Source organism: Micropterus dolomieu, linkage group LG12 (assembly GCF_021292245.1).
Source record: "Micropterus dolomieu isolate WLL.071019.BEF.003 ecotype Adirondacks linkage group LG12, ASM2129224v1, whole genome shotgun sequence".
NCBI classification, from domain to species: domain Eukaryota; kingdom Metazoa; phylum Chordata; class Actinopteri; order Centrarchiformes; family Centrarchidae; genus Micropterus; species Micropterus dolomieu.
In genome coordinates this window covers 9,170,940-9,197,303 of record NC_060161.1, presented here as the reverse complement: position 1 = coordinate 9,197,303, position 26,364 = coordinate 9,170,940, and the positions used below count along the sequence as shown (strand labels likewise).

Genomic DNA, 26,364 nt, shown 5'->3' with positions numbered 1-26,364 from the left:
ATCCTACCCTATTTAGACAGTGCAGGAGGAGTCCACTAGGCTGCAGGCTAGACCACCAGGATACTGGCAGCTAAATAATAGGGTCATCACAGTGGACCAGGAAAACAGGTTGCAGATAGGACAGCTGAGGTCCATTTTGGCCTGAGTCCCAATGAGCAATCACATATTAATAAGCAAAACAAAACATTTTACATATATACTGCTGTGTTTCTTCCGTCCTGCCCCTGTGTTTCATCTACCCGGACCAGCCTGTACAGATAAAACAATGCACACCTTTCTAAGTCAAATTATACCAAAGTCGTTCCACATTTGTATAGAACACACATGACTTGTTTTTTGTCTGTAATGCTACCTTTTAAAATGATACCTGAAAAGGGTTTCAGTCGTCCTGGCTCTCTCCTACTGGCGGCTTGAGGAGGAGATCAGACATGCGGAAGGAGCTCGGCCTAGAACCACTTATTCTTTGCATCAAAAGGAGCCAGTCGAGGTGGTTTGGGAATCCCTGTGTAGGTAATGAGGCTCATCCAGCTTGGAAGAGATCCTAGGACAGGTCCGGAACACAATATAGAGGGATTACATATCCTGTCTGGCCTTGGCACGCCTCAGGACTCCCCCAGGATAAGCCTGCTGCTCCCGATACGCAGATCATTAATCTGTCATCTGGGGAAAACTGATGGACGGCATCTCAGAAGGATATGAACGAAGAACCACTTCTCTCTGACACATGCTCTTTCACTAGGAGTTGAGTATCTTGGAATAAACAGAACCTCTTTCATTTTGATGATTGATGCCACTGCTGTTGTGCTTCCAAAATGTCCAGTGCACAAGCAAATGATCATGTAGGACATGACAGTAAGTATTTATGGACTACCACAGATCAAGACTCCTTATAGAATCAATGGAGAGGAAGGGTTTAAGATAAGACAAGTGAGGTCTCTGTTTATTATGGGACAGTCTGGCTGCTTACTTTCAGTAGGTGACCTCCATTTGCGGTAGCGCCATTTGAAAAAGCCAGCAGTAAGAAAACCAGCCACAAAATTGAAATGATTTTGTTATTTTCCTCCCTGGCGAGAATCTGAGGTGAAGACACACCGCCAAGGGAAACACATATTTTCAAAGACACAAATTGTGCAGTAAATCCTGAGAGCTGGGCCCAGATTTACAGCCTAATGAGAGACAAAGGGGGTGGAGGGGTATTAGAGAGAAGATGATGGGGTAATGAGAAAATGCTGATGAGTTGCATATGTCTGCCTAATTCAGTACACACAAGAAAGAAGAAAGACACAGTGCATGACAAAGACCAAAAAAACCACATAATCATAACGATGCTACATGGTAGTCTAAACTCCACGAGGACCGGCTCTCTAGCTAACGGCCAGAGGAAGACCATGGTTAGATGACATAATTAGCCATTTATAACAGAAATTGCCACAGTTTGGGGTTTTTTGTATTTCTTGTGCTTCCTGTTTTATTTTGAAGTTGGTCTGTCTCTGGTGCTTGCCTTGCTCATGTCCTAATGAGCCTGTGTAATCACAATGCCTGCTTGTGTGTGTGTGTGTGTGTGTGTGTGTGTGTGTGTGTGTGTGTAAACCATTTGCTCAGGTGAGTCTGTCCCCAAATATTCCGTGTTGTGTTTTGATTTTTTGCACTTTGGGATTTCTGTCTAGGTATCTGTTTTTGGAATTGTTTATTCCCTGGACTGCCTGACAGTAACTGTACCTGCTCTGCTTAGGTGTCTGTGTTTGGCTCCAAATCCCTGTTTTCCTGCATCTGAGCCTGGCTAAATACGACACAATCAGCTTGTTATCCCAGGCAATTAGTGCTTCAGGCTCTGAAGTCATGCAACCAAGACAAAGGTTTGCATACTACAAAACAACAAGCTGAAACTCTGTGAAAAGTCCTTATTATCATAACAGTGATACAGTATGCTTAACATGTTATGCAGTAAATTAGTTGTCAGTCCAAGTGGGTCAACGCACATTAGCTGACCTAGCTTAGCGACCCTCTTTAGTCATTAAGTTGAAAAATGTGTTCATTCCTCAATAAATTTATATTTAGTCCGTAAGACTGCACCCCCATCACCACCACCACAGTTACGCTGTCAATCTGTGGGAAACACTGCAAATATTAGGGATAATCTTTGTTTATGTCATGCGTTTCTTAAAATAGGTATGGGGGAGAATCTCGAAATCGGCATCAGACTCAAAAATCCCATATCGGTAGGACTCTTAGATGGCCGTGATACAGGTTGTGAACTTTACTGATCATGTACACACAATAATCGTTTCTGCTAGCTCTCAATATATTTACACAGAAAGGTTGCCAGGTTAGGCAACGTAGTACCTCCCCAGAGACTAAATCCAAAACCTGTGACGGTATCTGGTAACCCCAACTGCACCGAAGTGGTAAAGACAGAATTTTGGACAGAGTCAGGCTAGCTGTTTCCTGCAGCTTTAAGTTAGGCTAACCACATCCTGACTCCAGCTCCTTACTTAACAACACATCTGAGATAGATCTTTTCATCACACTGTCAGAAATAAAAGTATTTCCCATAATGTTACCGTGTGTGTGTGTGTGTGTGTGTGTGAAGGAGGAGAGTGAACCCTTGTTCGGGCTCAGCTCTGCTTTCCATTCACCCTCTTTATATAGATGTGGAGCTGATTTTTACTCAGGGATTCCAATGAACAGATGCCTCAGTGTGGCAGCAGGGGACACACCCACATCCACACACTCTCAATCATGTCATCCACTATATATAACTATGATAAATCTACCAACAAACACATATATACTCAAACATCACACACACACACACACATTCACACGTCTCAAGGCAAGGTGGAAATAACACAGCCCCACAGCTGTATCCTGCTTTTTCTTTTTTCTCTGCTCCTTATTTCTTTTTATATATTCTTTAAGGGTGTGTTGCTTTCATTATCAGTGCAAATATGGCGCTCAGAGCCCAGAATAGCTGACATTTGCGCTGAGAGAGAGGACGGATAAAGTGGGTTAGAATAATAGCGGAATGGAAACTTTGTGTGAAATTGACTTGCAGCCTCGCAGTTAGCACGCGGGCCTTGTATAAGTAATGACTGCCGGCGGCCTGCCAACTAAACACGCGCACATTCACCTACAGTGCCTAAAAAACACACAGTCACACACACACACACACACACACACACACACACACACACACACACGTACAGACCTTTTTAACATGAATTTAATTAGCCAAAAGCATGGCAAATATGGAGTGCAGTAAGTGGCTGCAGGATTCTTTGTCTTCACTCCTATAGTGGAGACTATACAACAAGATGGAGATGAGGTAAGGACATTGTGAGTGGTGTGTGTGTGTGTGGCCTCAGCACACTGTGATGAATATTGTTGAGTGGGTGTTGGTGTGTGTGTGTGTGTGTGTGTGCCCTGGTAGGCGGTCGGCGGATCTTACTACAGTTTCCACTGGCTAAGTCTTGCATGACGGAGACACAATTTTGTAGGAGACAAACATTTATTGTGAGCGTGTGCGCATCATTACAGTCATTGTTTCTCTCTCTCTCTCTGTCTCTCTCTCACATCTGTTTCCAATAGATAACTGGAGTTGTCACGGCACTCCGTTTCTGGGTCTCTGAGCTTTAGAAGGTGTGACACACACACCTGCATGTGAGGTCACATCACACACCTGTGGCCCGCTGGGGCCGACTGCACCTTCATCAGGATCTGCTGCTACCACTGTGAGAACAGGGGAATGACTCGTTCATTCAGACGGGCTGGTGAAATTTAATGAGCGAGTCAGCGCAGCAGGAAGAGACTTCCTTATAAATCTGTCACTAGCCATTTCCTCTCACGGGTCACCTGCGGCCCATTGAGTTCAAACTCTTCCATGTTTGAAATGTTCCCCTTTTTCCTCACCCTTCTGCTACATTTTTTTGCATTTGAGAGATGAAAATTCATTTCAGATATTTAACACATTTTAAATTTCACAGTTTTCATGCGAAAGTGCAACATTTTCAATACAAGAACAGCAGACAGAAAGAGATGAAGAGACAAAGGAATAAAGGCGCCATGGAAAGCTGGTAGCTAGAGGAGACGTTACAGTACACACACACACACACACACACACACACACACACAGACACACACAGGAGGATGGCTGGACAACACATTCAATGTAAATGAGTGTGTGTGTGTGTGTGTGTGCACCAGAGGCAGGAAGGCCAAAAGAAATGAAGAGAAGGATGATAAAAGGAGAGACATCAGAAGAGAGGAAAGCCTGAGGTGCTGAATACCTGGAGACACACACCTGCGTCACACACGCACACACACACACACACACACACACAAACACGCACGCACACACACACACACACACACACAGGAAAATCTAGACAAGCTGCTTGCACATTCCTGCTGCCTGCAGCCATTTCATCTAAATGAAGTCTGTGTCCATGAGTCTCTGGCATTTCGTTCCTATGAAGCAGTGAGCTGGGAGACTTTTTGACCACAGCATGAATCCGCCTCATCACATCCCATCAGCCCCGAGAAAGACTCGGTTTGTCTTGTTCGCCTTGCGCTCTGGTGTGAAGGAATGCAGAGGCGATAGGTATGGGCTGGGATTTGTGTGCATCCATGCTGCACATATTTCTTGTCCTGGGGCGAGTGTGTGTGTGTGTGTGTGTGTGTGTGTGTGTGGGGGGGGGTTCTCTTGTTTCTTTACCCTGCAGGCTTTTTAATAAACAGCCTTTATCTGTGATCAGACTAGAACAACAAGCTAGACCTCGGCCAGATATCCTTCATACAGGAAATGGAATCCCACTGGCAGTGAAGGTGAAGCGATGTGTTTCAGGGGGTTTAGCCTTTTTATAAAACAGTCAAAATCAGAAGTATTACAGTTTTTACAATTGTTTACACACTAAAATAAAAATTTCCACACAATTTGCAAAATTCTACTCCAATGAGCAAAACACCTCCACAGATTTGCACAACAGTACACACAATGTCTGCTTCACCCTTTTTGCAAAACATTACACACAGTGATTTGTAAAACTCTACACACATTTTCACACCTTAGACACAGATAAGGATTGTGAGGTTACTTCCTTGTCATTACAAAGCTCCGGATTGCCAACGACCACACTAATGAACGAACTGGATAATCACATCCACCAGGTGTGGAAGCACACATGTGCTAATTTGAAAACGCAGCACTCAGGTGTGCTAGAAAAGGCAGCAGGTGAGTTCACCTGTCTTCAACAAAAATGGAAGGAGCTAGAAGAAGAAGAAGAAGAGTGAGAATGAGAGGGGGAGCTCAAAGAGGAGATGAAGGAGGTACAGGAGAAGGAGGAGATAGAGGAAGAGGTAGAGAAGTACTTGAAGAGTTGACAGAACCTGAACAAAGAAGACGAGGACCAAATTTGACTCAAGAAATCCGTGCAACCCTTATTGACCATGTTATCAACCATGGACTGACACTGATGGAAGCTGGACAAAGAGTTCAACCCAATCTCAGCAGAAATACTGTTGCGTCAGTAATTCGGACATTTCATTGAGAAAACAGGTAAACTAACCACACAGTACATTGAAACTGAAGCTTGCTGTACTTATCATCAATATTGTTTACTGTGATATTTGGCAGTTGGCTGCATGTGTATTTTTTTTATATATTTTTTTACATAGGATTGAAGGTCGAGGACACCAAGGTGGAAGGGGCCCTATGTTCACTCGTGCACAAGAGGCCGCCATTGTGAACATGGTTTTGACCAATAATTGTATCAGGCTGCGAGATTCCAAGCCAATATCATCAATGGTGACCATATTTTCAATAACATCCAACGAGTCTCTCTGTCAACATTAGGTCGAATCCTCAAGAAAAATCAAATATACATGAAGCAACTGTATGTGGAGGTATGTATCGTTCATCTTACTATGGTGTGGTATTATGCTCATAATGTTCTGGCACAAAAAAATACTGTGCAATAGATACTGAATAGCATCCTATTGTCTTTTACTGTGTTTCAGAGAGTCTTGCAAATGGATGCTGCAGAAATTCAACATGAATTTATATGTGTGGATGAGGCTGGATTTAACCAGAAGAGGGAGAAATGTTATTGGACACAGGGCAATCAGCAATGTGCCAGGGCAGCGAGGGGGTAACATCACCCTTTGCGCTGCTATTACACAAAATGGGGTCCTCCACCACCATGCAAATCTGGGACCCTATAATGCAAATCTAATACTTGCATTTCTTGACAGATTGCATGAGATTGTCACAGCATTAAACCAAGTGGACCAGATGTAGTACATTGTTGTTTGGGACAACGTCTCATACCATCGGGCTGCTCTGGTCCAGATTTGAAGTCTTAAACCTTCCCCCATACTCCCCCTTCCTGAATCCAATAGAGTTTTTTTCAGCATGGCGGTGGAAGGTATACAACCTGCAGCCCTATGACCATTCAGGCCACGGAGTAGGCCTGTGATCATATCGAAGCAGCTTCTGTGCAGGGGTGGATTCGTCACATGAGGCGATTCTTCCAACGGTGCCTTGCCAATGAATACATAGCCTCTGATGTGGATGAAATCTTATGGCCTGATCCAGCCAGACGGAGAGATGAATAGTTACAGTATTCTTGTTGCTTTTACAGTAGTTTTTCTTCAGAGTCAAAGTGTATGTACTTCATGCAGTAATTTTTATTTGTCTACAGATTTTATTTGTTTCATTGTTGGTTGATTACTGTAACTGATTATGGTAAGAAATACTGTAAGTATTGAAATAAATACTTGAAATATTCAGTCTGCAGCATCAGTGTTGTGCAGTGCTTGGTAAGTTTATGGTAGGCCTATTTGTGTACATTCTCCCTATATCTCAAACTAATCATGAAGAATGTTTGTCACTATTTCTTTTTTTCATTTAATTATCCCTTACATAACAATGTCTGGCCAAAAATCTAGCACATGCTATTTCCTAAAATTAGTTTTTTTTTTTTTTTTTTTACAAATGTGTTTACAGTTTTTCTCAATTGTTTACACACAAATTCTAGTACTTGAGACACAATGACCACAACATGTAACTCATTCAACAACCCCCTGAACCAATTCTGCTAAACTACAAGCACAATTCCTGCTTTACACTCAAATTGCAGTTCTAAAACACACTTTTTTTCAAAACACTACACACAATTCTCTGCTTTTGGCACAAGTTTCATGCAGAAAATATCTTGTCTTCACAAGGAACACACTGCCATTCAAATATGCACACTGACTCATCACAAGGGCAAACACCCGTCACACAGTTTTCCAATTAGCAATCAGAGCTTTAGCATAAAAGGGCAACAGGACAGCTCTTCAATGGAGCAATGGATGCCAACATTGGAAACAGAGGCAGAGCCAGACGAGGACGAGGACGAGGACGCAGGACCGTAATCTCTGATGAGATCCGAGCCACTTTGGTTGATCATGTGGTCAACCATGGTCTAACAATGAGGGAGGCCGGGCAAAGAGTTCAGCCAAATCTGAGCAGGTACACTGTAGCATCCATCATCCGGACTTTCCGAAATGAGAATAGGTAAGAAATCTACTCTCACTAGCAAATTGCAGTACTGCATATCAATACAGTACTCAATGAGTACAGTAGTACAGTATTGCCTGTGGACTGTTCTGTAGGACTGTAAAAATACTGTAAAGTATGTTTCAAGTATTTAGAAAAATGTATACCTACTTTGTATTTACAGTATTTTACTATTTGTTTGGCAGAACTGAAAGATTACCAACACAAGGTGGTCGGGAACGTCGTCTGTCTCCTGAACAGGAAACTGAAATCATAAACATGGTCCTAGAAAACAACGCCATAACATTACAGCAAATACAAAGAAATAATAGAAAACAATGACATATTTCAAAATATTGATAGGGTAAGCTTATCAACACTGGACCGTGTCTTGCACAGAAATCATCTCAGGATGAAGCAGGTCTACAGGGTGCCATTTGAACGCAATTCAGAAAGAGTCAAAGAATTGCGATATAACTATGTGCAAGTGAGTCCCACAATTGATGCATACTCAACACTGTATACAGTAAATTATACATGTTTCAATATTGTAATCATAATGATTGTGCTTCACAATAGTGACCACTCCATGTCTATTTCTGATATTGTCATATGTGTTTCAGAGAGTCCTTGAGCTAGAGGTGGCTGCAGTGGAGCACCGGTTCATCTTCATTGATGAGGTTGGGTTCAACCTCAAAAAAAGACGAAAGAGGGGAAGGAATGTCATCGGCCTGCGTGCCATTGTTGAAGTCCCTGGCCAGCGCGGAGGGAACATCACAATGTGTGCAGTGATTACCCACCACGGCGTCATCCATCACCATGCTACCCTTGGCCCCTACAACACCACCCATCTGCTCACATTCCTGGACACCCTACACAACACTCATTCCACCAGATCAGGTAGACGGCCCAGAGCAGCTCAGGTACGTTGTCATTTGGGACAACGTATGTTTCCACAGGGCTGCTCTGGTTCGTAACTGGTTCACTGCCCACCTACGCTTTTTAGTTGTTTATCTCCCTCCATATTCTCCATTCCTCAATCCTATTGAGGAATTTTTTTTCTGCCTGGAGATGGAAAGTGTGTGACCGAAATCCACAAACGCGTATACCTCTTCTCCAAGCTATGGAGGATGCATGTGGAGATATAGCAGCTGATGCTTTTCATGGCTGGAATCGCCATGCTAGGCGATATTTCCCCCGCTGCTTGGCCGGGGAAAACATTGCTTGTGATGTGGATGAGGTGCTGTGGCCAGACCGCAACAGAAGAGAGGATGCAGCATAGTTGTGTTTTTTTTTTTTTTTTTACTGTAACTGTGTACAGTAAATTCTTGTTTTGTATGTGCAACTTTGTGTTGGTTAGGAATGGGATGTACACTGTGTACATAGTTTTTTTTTTTTTTTTTTTTGTGGGACAAATAAAATATATTTTACCATGTATTTGTGTGTTCTGAGTATTAAAAACAATATTCTCAAATATTTTACAACACACTTATGTATGTACTGTCTGTAGTAAGTGTAACACTGAACAAAAAAAGGCTTAAGTCATTATGATGACTGGAGAAGTGTTTTCCATTGAGCACATCAGTGTTCAACTGGTTCTTATGAATGTCTATTCATATGATGGTCTGTGTGTCATTAGAAAACAAAATACCATTTTGAGAAGAAATAACATTGTTTTGAATGTAAAGTTTCATTTTGCAGGAGAATTGAGGGGTTTTGATTTGTGTGTAGAGTTCTGAGAAGTCATTCTTTCAGAAAATGTGTGTAAACAATTGAGAAACTGTATTTATCACAGCAGTGTGAAACTGGCTGCAGTAGTGTCTGATCACTGAGGTTGGTTAAATGAAAACTAATAGCATTTTCAAATGTGTATATGTTTTGATGTGTGTTATTTTGCAAACAATCTAGGAATTATGCAAATTGAGTGTGGTGTTTGGATAATTGTGATTATTTTGAAAAAAGATTGCGTCTAAACTATTGGGGGGGGAAAAACTCAGTATTAACATTACTATTTAGGCTTGTATACTTATTCATACTTGTTTACTTTTCATATTCAGGAAACTTTCTTAACTCCAAACTGTTTATTTAATTACTTTCTTTTTTACCAGAGTTGATCCTGAGATGGTTCTAAAGTTCTTTTTGGATGTGGGATGAACTGTTGTGCTGAGCTGCATGTGGGTAAAGAGAACTGTGAGTCAGCAATAACAAAAAACTGCAATGAACTGCAGAATTTCAAGAGGAGAGGGATAAATTAGGTGATACGAGGTCCAAATGATGCCTCTCTGACTTTATTATGATCATCCTTTGTTTCACAGCTTAGAGGCAACATCTCTGTGTGTGTGTGTGTGTTGGTGTGCATACAGCATATATGTGAAAGGTATTTCATGAGAGCAGGGAGACAAATTATGTTGATGAAAGAATGGTGCAACCCAACAGTTTAATACAAAGATCCATGTGTGCACATAGCTGTGTATATAGTGTGTGTGTGTGTAATACCCACAGTGAACACCCAAGCAGTAGAACAGCTGTGTATGAGACATAGCAGGAAAAATGTGATGACACAATGTAAATCTAACACCTTCAACATCTTCGTGCCTTTTGGATTTTGACTTCAGCCTGACATAATGAAGGAGCAGGATCTACACGTTGTCCTCCCTATGGACTCAAGAGATACACATCTATATATTATTACAGTCCACTCAGATGAGACTAAATTCTGCTACTCCCTGCAGAAACTGGGCCTAGGTGAGAGGACAGCAGTTGGTGTGGACACCTTCTTTCAATAACTCTTATTCCAGCAGAGCTACAGCACCTCCAGGAGGTTTGATTTTTAATGGCCGTGTCCAAGAGGCCCATGAAGAGATCTAAATAAAGACAAATATTTTATGAGATAGAAAGAGATCGTGCAATCTGGACAACTAAGAAAATCCATCCATCATCAACCGCTTATCCTGCGTACAGGGTCGCGGGGGGCTGGAGCCAATCCCAGCTGACATGGGGCGAAAGGCGGGGTACACCCTGGACAAACTAAGAAAATAGCTTTTCTTATTTAATATTAATAACTGTGGACAAACTATGTTTAATTACTTAAATCATATTTTTGTGTTAGAGCTGAACAATTTTGGAAAATAATCTAACTGCGATTTTCTTTTTTTTTACCAATAATGCGATTTAATATGCCATTATTTTATATATTTTATATTTATTTTATATTTTATATTATTTATCTTCTATGTTATTCAAAACAGACAAGCAATAAATCAGTGTATATTCAGTCAACATAATATTAGATAGATATTAGATACACTGTTTTCTTTCTTTCCTATGTTATGATGAAATTAGGTTATGCATGAATTATGATTATGAGCAACGGCAGAGGAGCAGTATCAAATTATAATTTCAGAGAAAGATAATTTGAGTCAAATCATGGCATTAATATCATATAATATCATCAGGGCGGCCTACAGACGACAAGAAACACAAAGTTCACCACAGTGTGTTAAATAGTAAGTGAATCAAATCTTCCTCTTTTTCTGTAAGTAAACAAAAGAAATACTCAGTTTGTGGTTCAATACAAAAGTTGGCAAACAAAAGTGATGTAAAGTGATGCAGGTGGGTGCGGCGAACACCACAATACGCTAACCCTACTACATGTGTCTCTCTGTTGTGCATCTGTCTGTCCGCCAAAGTGGCGGAGAGCCCGACGATTTCACTCGACACCACCAACAATTTACCCGCGGGTGGCAGGTGCTAATTTTATTCCCTCTTTGACACTAAAGTTTATGCAGTGTCAGGTTCTGTCGAGCCTGAGGCCATTGTACAACAAGTCACGGTGCAGCGTAGCGTGCCAAGTTGATGCTTCCTCTACAGACTGCGTGTCATGTGACCAGAGTGTAATAGTAGCCTTTGCGAATAGAAAATCTCGTTGTATCATATCGCAATAATATTGCAAATGCTATTAATCGTTCAGTCCTATTTTGTGTACAGCATTTTGTTGTTTTTTATTGTTGTTGTTTTATTATTGGCCAACATATGGACAGATACTGTTATAGCTGTAAAAATCTAACATTGGCTGATATATGAACTTTTCTGGAAAACGCACGCATCTGAGGAGAAAAGTTTGCACTCAGCATGCTGCAATCTTTCCAGATCACATCTGAGCAGAAAGCATCCAGCCTGTGCATCGAGTCCAGGGTGCGGACCCTGTTGTGTTTACAAATTGTAATATATATTTGTGGCACATAGTCTGTGCATTGGCAGTGATACTGACATTGATTTACCCCTATAAAGGTTGGCAGATTTTAGCAGTTTGTGAGGGAACTCTACAATAAGGCGGAGAATTAAGAAGAATTAAAATTGTGAGATAAGAAATAACCTACTAGAAATAGGGTTATGTATGCTTTTATATGTTTTCAAATAAAATATACAAATAAAAATAAAGCAAATTGGAAATTGAATTTGGCCAAGGAAACTACACGCAGTGCATCTCTAGAAACAGACTCTTGACTGAATCACAAACTTTAAAAGAAAATCTGTCCTGAACATAAAGTAGAACAATACCTTTCAGTTACATGAAAATACATACAAGACAAGGTTAAACACCACATACATAAAAATATCTTCACACACAGTCTACAAACATACCACCACTGAGTCTGGTAATGTGTGTAGTATCTCCATTGTTGCCTGATGTGTAGCAGGGTATTATTTTAGCTTTAAATGACTGGGGAAGGGAAACTGCTGCACTTCAAGCTGTGACTCTGTGGATTCAGATCCAAGTCATTTGGTGACTCAGTCAGGGAGACAGGTTGGCCTTGTGGTCACAGAGACAACCTTTGAAACAGAAGCTGGCTGATTCAAGATGATGATTAAGAAAGAACATTAGCTTGTAGATGTTGTAGTCTGGGATGGGGCTGAAACGATTCATCGATTAAATCATTTAATCCATGTAACTATACAGCACAGTGTTTCGCAGGGACATTTATTACTGTCGCACATCGAGTTTACGCTGTGAACACGACGTGATTATAATGGCGCTGTTTGCAAAGTGGAGGAAGAGAGAGAAAACAGGGACAAAGAAGAAAGTGTCCAAAGTCTGGGATTACTTCTAAAGAAAACAACAACTCTGTAATGTTACCGTCAGTCCACCGTAAAACGAAACTTGTGTCGCCTCGGCAACAGCACGACGGCGCCTGATCAGAAAGCAGCCGGTGTTCTGCCAGCGGACCACAGACAAGGTAACAGCAACTTTAGCATTTAGCTGAAATCCTGATTGATTGTTGAGTTGAAGGCTAGCAAAAGTAAGCTGCAGTCCTCAGCTGAAAATGCACACGTGCGTTTGTTGTTCTCCTTTTTGGGCCGTGAGTCAGAACCTCACAGTCAGGAGTTAGCTGGGTGTCGGGGAGCTGCACCTTTTAACTCCCCTGCAGCTCTCTGTAGCTCAGACAATCCCTGCTACCCGCGTGTGCTAATCCATCCTTCGTTATAATAACAAACAGCTGTTTGGCGTGCAGGATCGCTCATTTCAGGTTCCACATTTCACGTGCGCCGCCAAGCAAAAGTACTTCTTAAACGACGCATCGATGAATCGTTTAAATAATCTATAGAAGCTTCGAATCCTAAAATGATCGTTAGCTGCAGCCCTAGTCTGGGTGATGGCATCATCATCTGCAGCGGACACAGGAAAACCTCGACTTAGGCCAACGACTAGACAAACATAAGAAAGGTTCCAAGGAATTCAAGGCCTGTCCCATATGCACGCCTATCCAAAATATAGGCAGGGTGAGTTCAGTGATTTAAGCAAATACAGTCCCATTTGCCATTTGATTCCCTGTTACTATAAAATATTAATTAGTGCAGCCATTTGGCTCAGAATTGTCACCAATGTATATACTGAATGGGACACTGTACAGTATAAAGAAAAACTTGTCAGCGTCCTCTGCTGGACAAACCATGTGACTGCGCCACTCCTTCGACATTACCTCAAACATATTTTATTGCATTTTGATACTATCATTTAAAAGTGACTAAAACAGGAACTTAAAATACATCACCCAGGGCTGAGGTGAAAAACAAAGAGCACAGGTGGAGTGAAGAGAAGGCAAACAGAGAGTGAACGGGAATAATGGGAGTCTGGAGGGACGTATGATGGACATATTTTATAGAGTGGGTAAGAGAGACAGACGAAGAGTGAGACAAAGGCTCTGTTGTATCAAGCTCGCTGAGCTGAGTGCACACTCGTACACTCACACACATTCACAAGCAGCTCAGACAGTGACTCAACACCGGGGCTTCATCTGTTCAATTCCCTGATATCTTTAACACACACACACACACACACACACACACACACACACACACACACACAAAAGAGGATTCTAGATTTCTTAAGACACTGTTACTTACTATAAGTTACAGGCAATTTGAAACTTACGATCACAACGTAACACTGATTAACCGTTCGGCCTTGCATTACAGTTCAGCCATTACAACTGTTTGTTCTATTTTATGATGTGCTGTAATGCAAGTGACACCTGCAGTTACTGGAGGCTACAGCAAATGTGGTTTCATATTACAGGTCACAGAAAGGGGGGGGGGGGATTCAAGTCATTGGTGGCAACATGGCAATGTGTATGGACACACACACACACTTTATTTTACAACAATAATTTCAGTAAAACAGTACCATTGGAACGTGTCTCAAGAAGAGCGGCGGCAAAAGGAGCAAACATTTGTACAATGGCCTCCTGTCACTGCAGGTGACTACACATATCCTATACATCTGTCCACTGCAGAGGCTCTATCCACCTGGAGGAGGAACTGATCTAAATATGTGTATTAGTACAATATTATAACAAAAAATTCAAAGTTTAATGGGTATTTATGTATGTCATGTATTTATAGGTTACACTTTATTTGGCTAATGTCTGCCTACAGATTGTTTCTAGCCTATTTGTAACCTTTTAACAGTTTATTGACATTCAATTGATTCACAAATAAAACCTTTTTTCTGTCTTGTTAAGATTTGATTAGAGGCAATATTAGTGTTAGAACTTTAGTTAAAAGCAGTATATATAGCTTACAACTAGTATAATATTAAATCCAGTTGCAGCAGATTCATTATGGTACGTTGTTCTCCTTCATTAAATCCTTGTGTAAGAAAAATGCTCTGCATGGTGGTTAGTCTCTGATTTGTTGATGCTAAGTGCTAACTTGTCAATAATCAGATAGATCACAGCAGGTATACACATTTTTACCAGGCTACCTGTTTACGATCGCCATCACAGTACATATATTAGTGCACTGCCTGTCTAAAATCCTGTTCTTTCCGGTCCATAACATTATCCATTACAGTTTATTCATTGTATCAGTAGTGTACAGCTGCCTAGAATTATTTTATACATATTCCTATATTTCAACTTGTGCACAATTTTATGTATGGGATTCTCTCTTATTATATAGAATTATATCACCTGACTTATTGAAAAAAACTAAATCAATTATACTACTAAATTATATCAGCACTAAACCCAAGCGGTGGCAGCTATATTAGCTGTATAACGTGTAGAATAGCGAACTGAGGAAGTGGGCAGCCTTCTGCACAGTGCCGGGATGGATACACTGTCACTCAGCACCGCCTTGTAACCATATAACATGATTCCCCATCTCTCTAATCACTTCTGATGTTTCTGTCCTGTTGAAGCGGTGTAGGATCACAGCGAGAGGCAAGTGCCAACACACTCCCATCTCTCCACCAAAATAAAAATCTGTCCAACAGATGATTGAATTACAAAGGCGGCCTCGCTCCACTCATCCTGTTACATGCTTTTCATTCCCACGTCGTCGGCTTTTAGGTTCCCGTTCTATCATGTTGTTGTTGCCTGAGGGGTAAACACTTTAGGGCCTGGGCATATGTGTGTAACTCTTCTGTACCTTCACTCATTACCACTACAAAACACACATTGTTTAAAATATTTTTCTAAGGACCATACACGCATCCATGCATGCATCTGCACCATGCACACACACACAAACGCAGCCCAAACACTGCGATCCCTTTCTACAACCAAAACACAGCTGTCGTGACTCAGAGAGCTCTGACGGTGAAGTGTCAGTGATGTGTTAGGGGACAGAAAACTTCCAACTCTGCTGACAACCTGTAGTTTCAGTTCACTCGCAAACGTCCACTTTGGACAACTTCTTTCCTCCCGTGTGTCAAAATTCAGCACAAACATCTTCAATCCTAAGAACTGTTCCAGGTCCAGTCATTACAGTCAAACTTAAGAATCTCACGGTACTTTGAAGTAGCAGCCCACACATTCCTCATTCTTTGTTTCTACCATTGCTGTCATGGTTTTGCACTCTACATGCCAGAAATCAAACTAAAAATCTGTTACTAGCCACCACTGCTGGCAGCTTCTTACAGTACTATAAGGTCTCACATACTGCTCTTCACACTGCTATAGAAAAGGTGATGTGTCTTACTTATGTTTAACTAAATGTTAATTAAATATGTATCTGACAAGCTGAAATAACAGCCGTAGCTACTTAATCTGACACACCATCCTGATCCAAGGTCCTGATTCAGAACAAATAGATTTATCATTGAACTGGCTGAATGCAACATGAAGCGATCCGCTAGAAAGAAGAGTTATTGGAACTACAGAAACACTTTCTCTCTTTGGATGGACGATTGTTGGCACGTAGCACGCACCCGTGTAACTGCTCCCCTCAACCACATTGGGAGTTGATGTTGGTTATTCCCTCTCCTCAGACTCCACTGGTTTTAGTTCCGCCTGTGTGTCGCGATTTAGTATTCAGCAAACAACAGCAAACAAAGCTACTTCTTTTCTTTCCTTTTCTATCCTTTTAAAAGGGCTGCAGGTTGTTTCAGTGTAGCGCCATCACTCATGACACACTGTGTCTGTATCGCTGCTTATCGAATGCACAGGCCTAACCCTGGAGCACATAACTCCATAAATACTCCCTGAGAGAAGGCAGAGTGCGAGTGTGAAGAAAGAGAGTGACGGTTTGCCGAACTTGTATGGACAGACGCTGAACTATCCAAACACATTAGCTGTAAGCTGCAGATGTAAGCTGCGGCCGTGTCCCGACTTGAAGTTCAGCACCTCGCCTTCATAACACAGGCACTGCTATCATGCATTTCACCTCTGTCTTCTCACAAGAACTGACAGACAGAAACGTGTTCAGCTATGTCACAAAATAGCCTTTTTAACTTATTAGTTTGGGAGCAGACCTTAGGATTACCGAGAGACCAGACGGCGCACTCATAACAACCGTTTCTATCGGCGCCTTTGTTTGGTGCCATATCTAAGTAGGGGATTGGACAATGGTCTGTTATCGTCATTTACTCATCACCTACGGTCTTCTGACTTCATCCTAGCTAAAGACCCAGCTGTGTGGCAGGAATGGATAAGATGCAGCAGGAGTCATGGTGGTAGACGCACAAAAAAGTCCTACTAGGGCTAAACAAATCAAGTATTACCGAATTAGGAGCTGCAATTTTCTGATGAAGGTTAAGTTTGTCACAACGTCCCCATTTATTAGTGAAGCGTTGTGGTGCCTGGCCTACAAATCATCCAGATGTGAGCATGCTTGTTTGATAGACTCCAGCAAAAATGACATCATCATTTTTATCTGTCAAAATAACCTCAATCTGACTTTTTCATATTGTTCCTAATCCCAAAGGAGCGAGTAGGATTTATCGGTTGAACATTCAGAGTTGGCCTGTAAACTGCTCGGCCGCATTTGGAACGTGACATTTGTTGTAATGTGAAAGCCCATAATTTAGCAAGCTAACTAAGCTAACAGTCGGCACGTACCTCCACATCGCTCTTTATCCCCGTCCTCTACCCCCAGTGCTCGCCAGCGGGTGAAAGTCAACCCCAGATTCCCTCTCGTTTTGGCTGTGTCCGCCGTTTTCGTAGCTCCCTCTCGGATGCGTGCTTACAATCTGGCACCTGGTTTCTACGTTTTTATAGAGTCCCGCCCTCACACCGTGTGGCTGGGGGATACACACCCACTGCAAACTAAGAAAATCCAGGCAGAGGGCAAGGTTTCTGCTAAGGCTGAACTATTTTGAAAAAAATATCGAATTATTTTGACTGATATTGCAATTGCGATATGATTTGCAATATTGGAGGGAATGATCATTTTGACATAATTATTCTCATTTTCACTGAACAACTAATTTAAATTAATATGGTGTGATTTTTGCAGGAATCTGTACCAAACAAAGGCCAGGACATCTCTGCAGCACCACAATATTTCATTTAAAATAATATTTTGACACGCACCTCCATATTATACATGTATTGCCATTTCGATAAGATTTAGATTAATTGTTCAGCCATAGTCTCAGGAGATGGACATTGTGATGACTGAGAAGGATTCTATACATCCTACTCATTCTGTGTGAGATACAGGAGGGGTACACAGTATACAGTAGGTACATGGCAGCCTGAATGGGCTCAGTCCAATTATAAGACAGCAACACAACATAATAACAGTTGTGCTATATATGTTATTCATGTGCAATATTTTATCATCAGAATTGGAGCAACTTCCCTCAGTGCACAGTGCACCAAACCTTTGTCAGGGGAAGGAGAAGAGTATGTTAACATCTCGCGTCTACACTGATTAACATCACATCCATCAGTTTCCCGCTTCCTAAACGTGACTTGGCAGCGGTTTGTAGAGCAGAGAGCAGACAGAGCAGAGTGCCAGCTGAAGGTAGAGCAGCCTCGGTCTGATATCCCCAAGCCTTGACGTACAGGAAATACACTGCACGGAGCTGCTGTTCATTATATTCTCGTTCAGTGCAACACATACAGGCGGGCGGAGAAAGATCTTCATCACAGATGGACAAAAGGAAGTATTTTTGTGGCTGGTGGCAACACACATAAACAGACTAGTAGACACACACAGCGTGGTACGAGAGGCCTAATACGTTATACACACATGCAAGGAAAGATTAGTGCACAAACCACAAACGCAGTGAAAGTACACATGTATCCACGCACACGCACACACACACACACACACACACACCAGACCAACTGTTTCATCCCTTTTCTGACTTCTGACTGCGAGGGCAGAGTCCTCACCTACAGGCAAACACCTGGACCTGACACGGCAGAGAGAGGTTTGAACACAATGAGAGAGAGAGAGAGAGAGAGCGAGAGAGACAATGTTGGCCTTAAGGAAGGAAGAGGAGGAGACAAAGGAGAAGAGTAAAGAGCAGTGGGTGAGTGAGGAAAGACAAAGAAAGGGCAGGAAAGCAAGGTGGGCAGACAAAGGGAGGAGCTGAACAAAAGGGAGGACAAAGGGAAAGAGTGTTGAGATGGTGACGGGACAGAAACATTTTTTTTTAACCATAACACCTCAGGGTATCTCAGAGAACCCAAGATAATTCTGATATTTCTGGCAGAACCTGACTGCAGCAGCCCTAATGTAAAAGCAGCTAAACTGTGAGGGGGGGCGCGTGTCAAATCTCAGCTCGTACTGTTACCATGGCATCTTAACATACACACACACACACAGTGGACCCAGATGTCCAATAGTGATGATGTCATCAGCAGGACCAACAGTATTGACAGGGCTGGAATAATGGAGCCAGCTGCTGTGAAAACTCAAAGCACATGTAATGCAGGGCTGGACAATAAAACAATAACAATAATTATCTCAATATCTTTTTTTTCAATAACTATACAACAAATGCTCAATAAATATTCAATAAATGTTTTTATGATTTTATTCACTTGAATCATAAACGAATTAGGGCTTAATTTGTCTTATTACGATGTTTATTCTGTTGAGGAAAAAGGACTGAAAAAGGTTTTACTTAATTTTACTTAAAGATATTTGTTGACAAAGATTTTATCATAAATATTTTGAATGTTCTATCTCAGATTTGTGATGTGATCCACTGTTTGGCATCAAGTGTTGACCATAAAGAAAAGTTTAAACCACAATTACCATCAGGTTTCTTCATCTTTCACTCAGGAGCAAAAATCAGCCTTTAAACCTGAAAGAAAAAAACTATTTGATACTTATCGTGATAATTATCGATATCGAAAGATATGAAACTTTTTACCGTGATAACGTTTTTGGCCATATCGTCCAGCCCTAATGTAATGTCGTCAAAGCCGGTGCGCACGAATAAATATGAAGTACCAAATATCTCATCTTGATAGTGATATTACAATTCCCCCAATAAAACACTCCTTTTAACAACGTATTCATGTGTGCGTGACGGCTAATCTGCCTTGTTGTTGGCAATGGAATGTCCAAATGAACACTATGTTGTTGGGCAGGTAAAAAGGTCTATATCTGAAACAAACCTGTGTTACATTCAAGCTGCTCCTTTAGATTAGACCGATCTGACAACATTCTCCGCTCACTGTGCACTGCAATAACGAGTGACAGCGGCTGTTGTGGTAGTCAGTTAGCGACATGCTAGCAGCTGTGGATTTAGGTGCCTTAATACTGAATGAGGTCTTTGTTATTTCATTCATAACAACGCTGTGCATTGCAGGTTGAGAATGTTGCACACCGTCGGCTGTGTAGTGCAAAATAACCAGTGAAGGTGTCAGACCAGCACGAGCTGCTGTACAGTAAATGAGCACGGCTGGTTATAATGGAGATTTGTTTTATTTTTGGATGCAGACCCCTTGATTTAGCCTCTTTAGCTATCTTATGTCTGACATCCCAAAACGTCTGTTCATTAGTAAATCACTTTTTTATTGAACCACACACAACTTTATTGACATTAGCAAACTGACAAGGTTCGCACGAGGAGACCGCTTTGTTTTACAACAAGGTTGGGAAATGGGAACCACTTTAACAGAGCTCCTTTAGTCGTCCCAACATTAACGATACAGTAAGAATCACCACGTTTAGTAATGTTTGTGCAAAATCTGGAGTTCTCCAGGAACACATTCCAGCATTGGCCAGAAAAGCTTCAGCCGTGATCTACGTATGTGTATACAACGTTAAAACAGACTAAATCACTAATCTTATTTTATCCCTGTCCAGGATGGAAACAAGCCTGAGTGAGATACAAACTCTCCACTGCAGCTTCAGTGCCCCCCCACCCCCACCCCCCTTTGTTTACTGTAAGGCTCTCCTTGTCTGCAGGTCACAAAGTTGGCTCTGGGCTGCATCCCTTCTACACGCCAGCAGGATGTATACCGTTTGTCTGCCCGCTATTGTTCTTGTTCATTGTCATGTAGTGACCCGCTGTGGTGAAGCGGGTCCGGACTTCCAAGCAACTAAGGAAATACTGAGCCTCAGGCAAACACACACAATAATGGTCAAAAATAACAAAAACAATAGACTGCATAAGTATAAAGAGTTCTTGGAATTCAAATTCAGGACAGGGAAAGGTCAGCTAAGGTAAGAAAAGTGAAGACAATGGTACATGAACAGTCCAAAGAGTATTCCTTGGCCTATGTAAGGTCTCTGTGCAGTACATAATCTGCAATGTGTCCGTAGCAGAGTCTCAAAAACTGGCAAGTACCAAAAGCTGACATTACATGTGTGGTTAGATGTGTAGGCTAATCTTTTTCAAATGAACAACTTTGTCTGTGTCTTTTGTCTGTCTTTGTAGTCTGGACGCCGTAAATCGTACCACTGGGGATAATGATGCACATATTCAGACAGTCCTACTACTCGAAGCATTCATGGCCTTGCGCTCGGAAGAGAAGAGAAGAGAGGAGTTCAGATCCTTCCCACCGTCACACATCAGGCCGAGTCGCTGTGTAAAAGTGGGCGTCATGATCTGTCATGTCAGAGAGTTACAAAAGAACCTTCCCACATGCTGTTAGACAACTTGGACAAACACTTTGGTTGAAACATACTGAGGCCTTCACACTTTAGTCAGATTCTTCCTGATTTATTGTTTATTTTGGCCCAGCATCTCCAGGAATTAGATGTGTTCATTTTGATTGATTCTGTTATCATGTAGCCATTTTTTTTTTTTGTCAAGTAATCCAGGGTCCAATTTAAGTATGCTTACTTGGATTTTTCACTATTTTCTTTCATTTTATTGACCAAATGATTAACTGCATTAAAATAGCAGATGAAGAAATAAATGAATCTAATCTAATGTCCATGTAAACAGATGGCTAATGACGGTGGCTAGTGCTTTAGTATGAGTCTCTTTGCAGTGCCACGATTGTTTGATCCTATCAAAACTTCCTGCCTAATTACTGCAAATCTCATGCTTTGTCTGTCCGCTTGCTCTGTTGTATTTGATTAATTGGATTTGTCCCGCATCCCCGGGCTGCCGGAACACCCTCCTCCATCCACAGTCTGTTGCATCAGGGTGGGGGGTTGCAGATCAGCTGATGCCTGTGGCTCCACTTCAGAGCTGTGGCAACCCTTAGCAAAATGTCTCAACATCCTCAAAAACCAAGATGTTGAAAATGATCCAATTGACTGAAGGATGTATGCATTTGGAAATACGGTCAGCCCATCACTGTTGACAATAGCTTTGATTTTTTTTAAAACCACATTATTTCACGCGTATTTTTTGAGCGCTGAAATGCATCATCCGTCCATTAGGCTGCCTCATTTGCTCTTTTCCTCTCAAGAAAGACCTTGAGAGCTTTTGTCTGGAGGTCACAGCAAGCATGGGGAGTTGACAGAGGTCCAGGGCTCCCAGCTGGTCCCCCCCCCCTGCAGGGCTGCTGATGCTGGGAGCAGCCTGCAGCCTCCAGCCCGGGGCATCACACGCCCTGAGTCTGCCAATTAATCACACTGCTGTCTCCTCCTCCTCTTCCTCTCCTGTCCTGCCACATGGTCCTTTGTACCCTGTATGGTCCCATTCACAACACTGCATCTCCTGCATGTTGTACTGACTTATCTGTATCCTCCAGTAAAACAGAATATTACCATTTTCATTCAACTGCATTTAAAATCCTTTATATTTTAGAGATTCTTGATTCATAAAAATACCTAGGTAGATGATTGAAGGAGTGTTATAGTGATAGAGTAACCAGGAAGATGCTATTAAATATTACAGTATAATGTCGAAATAAGCTGAATCTAGTGACACAAAAATACTATTCGAGACAATAGGTTGCCTTTTAAAGTCACGGGTTACATACAGCCCACAGACCCTTTAACGACCTTTAATAATACTGTAGGGCTGTTAATGAGACTGATACAAATACCAAAGTACACAAAGTTAACAGTAAAGCCATGCACTTCTTAAGACACAAGTCTCTTCAGGACTTTTATGCCAAGATTTAGCCAGAAACGCCATTCTTTAAAGTAAAAGCCAACACCATCCTCTGTCTCCCATCACTGCGCCTTGAATGAACCCACTGAGGGAAGCTAAACACCAAGCTAACAGCCTCACGACAACAAGCTAACGGCCAACAAACAGCTTGTATAACTTGTACAAACAAAGTGTTTCAAAGCAGCAGGCAGCTTACCTTGCTCGTTTTTCTCCTTTTCCATGTTAAAAAGAAATATTCCTCTCGGACCGGTGACAAAACGGGGTGCAGCCTGTCAAACCCCCAGCAGTGACCGACAGCGGTTTCGGCCAATTGCGTGGCTCCGCCATAAGAGGCGGGTCTTGTGGGTCCCATGCTCCTGTCTCCTGTCTCTGATGAAGTGAGGGGTTCAAACTGTTCAAAGAAGCGCCAGATATCCTGACTCACCTCTCACTGTCAACTGCAGATACATTATGGAAGATCATTGTTTCAAACAAAGGAGGAAACATCTTAGTCAACTCCTTATTTGCAAAGTTGCAAAATAAAAATGTTGCAAGTATCTTCAAAACTAAATATTTACTTTGTAATGTCCCCTGGTAAAAAAAATAAAGGTTATGTTTAATCAGAGCAGAAAGATTATTGTCTTGGTTCATTATTGAAAAAATCAGCTCAATTCTTCCCCTGACCTCAAAGTGTTTTTGTAACCTTAAACTACATGATGTTCATTGTCTAATAAATTTAATAAAACGAAATCATGAATTCAAGATCCCCTAAGGACACAATGCATCCAGAATTAATTGCTGTTTTTAAAGGATTAGAGAGGAGGATATTACAGAAGAGAAGTAAGATGAGAAAGCAATCTGTTTCATCCAGACAGCAAATATTCAAGATAACTGATGAAGCAGATGCACATGTTCCTCATTCATCTTCAACACAACACTAAATTTACATTTATTACAAGGTGGACATCACCTTTCTTTGCAGATTTGCCATGAAGTCAACCAGGAAACAGACAAAGAGATGTAGCCAAAACAAACCAACACTCACCAGACACTGTGCTTTCTTTTGAATTATTGATGATCAATGCCAAACCATTTCCCAAACAAATCAAATTTTAAGATAAAATCTAGCATGAAAATGATCTGGTTCTGAGACCTTCATTTTTCTACATTGATTTTGGTGGCAAACATGAAATACAAACAATAGGGATAAATATGTTTTCCAATGTGAATCTTACGCCACTGGCTCTGAGCAATGTGTGAATGTCTTCAGGGTGGTTTTCTCTGGGTCAGAGGCCTGTTTGCCCAGAGAGGTGAAACGTTTGTGTAATCCACTCGGGCTGGGTCCTTCTCCACTTACTCCTCTGAAGTAGCATCACTTTTGCTACATTCACACCAGCTTCACTTGACGCTTATATTTGTACTTTTTAGATGATTGTTTGTATCTTTCTTGGATGTAAGCTCTATCTGATGCCTAGTCACCTAACATGTAATGAAGCAAATGAGAGAGATGTGCCATCCTTTATGAGGATAATAAGTGTAATCTTTAACTCATGGGATGCATCCTTACTCCCAGCATCATCAAAATCTGAGACTGAATAATCCATGGTCCATGTAGATGATAGTAGATTGCTGATTTTGAAATAAGTAGTGGGGATTGTGCTGTGTGCTGGTGTCAGGAGGGAACTAGCATCAGCAGATAACAATGACATGTGATGTGTTTCAGTCACGAGCCTTGATTTATTGACTTGTGGCTCAGCATTCTCAAAACTAGTCATTACATGCAGAATAAAACAGTACAGTAGAGTGGCAGATTTTCTGCTGACAAATTTAAACAAGTTTGAAACAGCTCTGATTGTGACTCTCTGACCTTAAAGGAAAACTGCAGTCTGCCAATACTTGGTTTTGCAGCCTTGGTTCAGGTGTTGTAACAAAGTATTTGCTGAATTTTGGGAACATGTCAACATTGCTAAAAAAGGCTAAAATAGGTCTTCAAGTTTTATTTAGTTTATAATGGTCCCAGTTCAACACGTTCTCATCTCAGTGCGTCAATGACCGACCCTTTCAGTAAGCGTCGGTAGAGGAAAACAGACCATAAAGCAGGGTATGCTCTAGGGCGTGGCTATCTTGTGACTGACAAGTTGCTACCATGGTGACCTCAATCAGTATAGAGGCGACTTGTATCAACTGCACTGTGTACATTTGACCAGTGCTGTCAAAAAAGCTTATTAGGAGTCAGCTGTTCATTTTTCCGGTAAGTACATTTTGTTTTAAGCTAGTTTTTCGCTAGCCAAAATTAGCATCCCGGATAACATCAAAGTTAATGTGATTTACGGAGGCAGCTTGCTAAGTAGCTAGTTAGTGCCACCCTCTCGTCCAAATATGGACACATCTTGTTCCCTAAAACCAAGATGGAGACGGCCAAAATGCCAAACTCCAGGCTTCAAAATGCTAGTCCACAGGTGATGTCACGGTGGCTAGGTCCACTTCTTTTATCGTTCTATGGTTAAAACGGCTATGTCAGATATAGTAATGTATCAAGTGATAATGTGACAACAATGTGACAGCGTTCGTTCATAATCCAATCATAAAATATCACTTTTTTTGCTTATTAGCTTATTCTCCTCTGATAAGAGTGCTATATGTAAGTATATTTAACTTAAGAACAAATATTTAATAACAATAATAGTATTTTTATGTCACATTCTGACGGAAGACACTTTCGTCAGTCTTAGTTTAAGTTAGATTTAGGAAAACTCAGGTTGATTTGAACCTCTGGCTGGTTGCCAGCGGTTTAGACATTAATGGCTGTGTGATGTGTTAATTTGAGGGGACAGCAAATTTACACTGTTATACAAGCTGCACACTCACTACTTTACATTGTAGCAAAGTGTCATTTCTTCAGTGTTGTCACATGAAAAGAATCAAACATTTATAAAAATGTGAGGGGTGTACTCACTTGTGAGCTACTGTATATGTTACACACTTTAAGGTACTGTCATTCCATCAGTAAAATTTACATTTATTTGACAAACTCAAGCCCTCCAATCCAGATTTTGGATAAAGCACTTTAATAGCAGATGAATATTAGAAAGAGGACATGACGCTTTATGACAATAGTTAGTGTATTACTTACAGGAGCAAAATTTATTTGACACTCAGGTTAAACTCAAAAGTTGATATCTTTCTCTTCAAAAACTCTCTTCTTGGTGATGCAATTCATTTGACATTAGGCCCTTAAGATTTCAAAGTAAAATCCCTTCCTTAATATTGCAATTAAATAAATACCTAACACACGCTAAGGGAAGCAGCTGACCTGGGCATTTCATCTGACGCAGTTTAACCAGAGAATAATCAACCACTCAAACCACATTGATGATAATGTTTTCATATATTTCTCCTCTGAGGTCAGTGGACACACCCAATTTTCCCATCATGCATGCCTGAAGAGTTATACACCATGGCTTGTATACAGACAGATATATCTGGTATATGTCCAGTATATGTTCACATACATCTTGCAGTATGTTAGATGGCGCATCGATCGGTATACGGTCCAGAAACCATCAAGCAAAGCTGATGG

General features: G+C 41.3%; 1 protein-coding gene and 1 long non-coding RNA gene across 2 annotated transcripts in view; one reads left to right on the top strand and one right to left on the bottom strand.

Moving 5' to 3' along the window:
• The window catches only part of afap1 (actin filament associated protein 1), a 187,123-nt gene extending 164,029 nt beyond the window's left edge, over positions 1-23,094 (bottom strand). The window contains exon 1 of the mRNA XM_046064593.1: positions 23,002-23,094. Within this exon, the coding sequence (XP_045920549.1) occupies positions 23,002-23,026 (25 nt within the window). The 5' untranslated portion in view covers positions 23,027-23,094. The remainder of the gene's footprint in view (positions 1-23,001) is intronic.
• LOC123980294 lies at positions 5,312-6,489 on the top strand. Its single transcript, XR_006827456.1, has 3 exons — positions 5,312-5,554; positions 5,674-5,901; positions 6,016-6,489. It is a non-coding gene; the product is annotated as an uncharacterized LOC123980294 (long non-coding RNA).
• Positions 23,095-26,364: the final 3,270 nt, after the last annotated feature.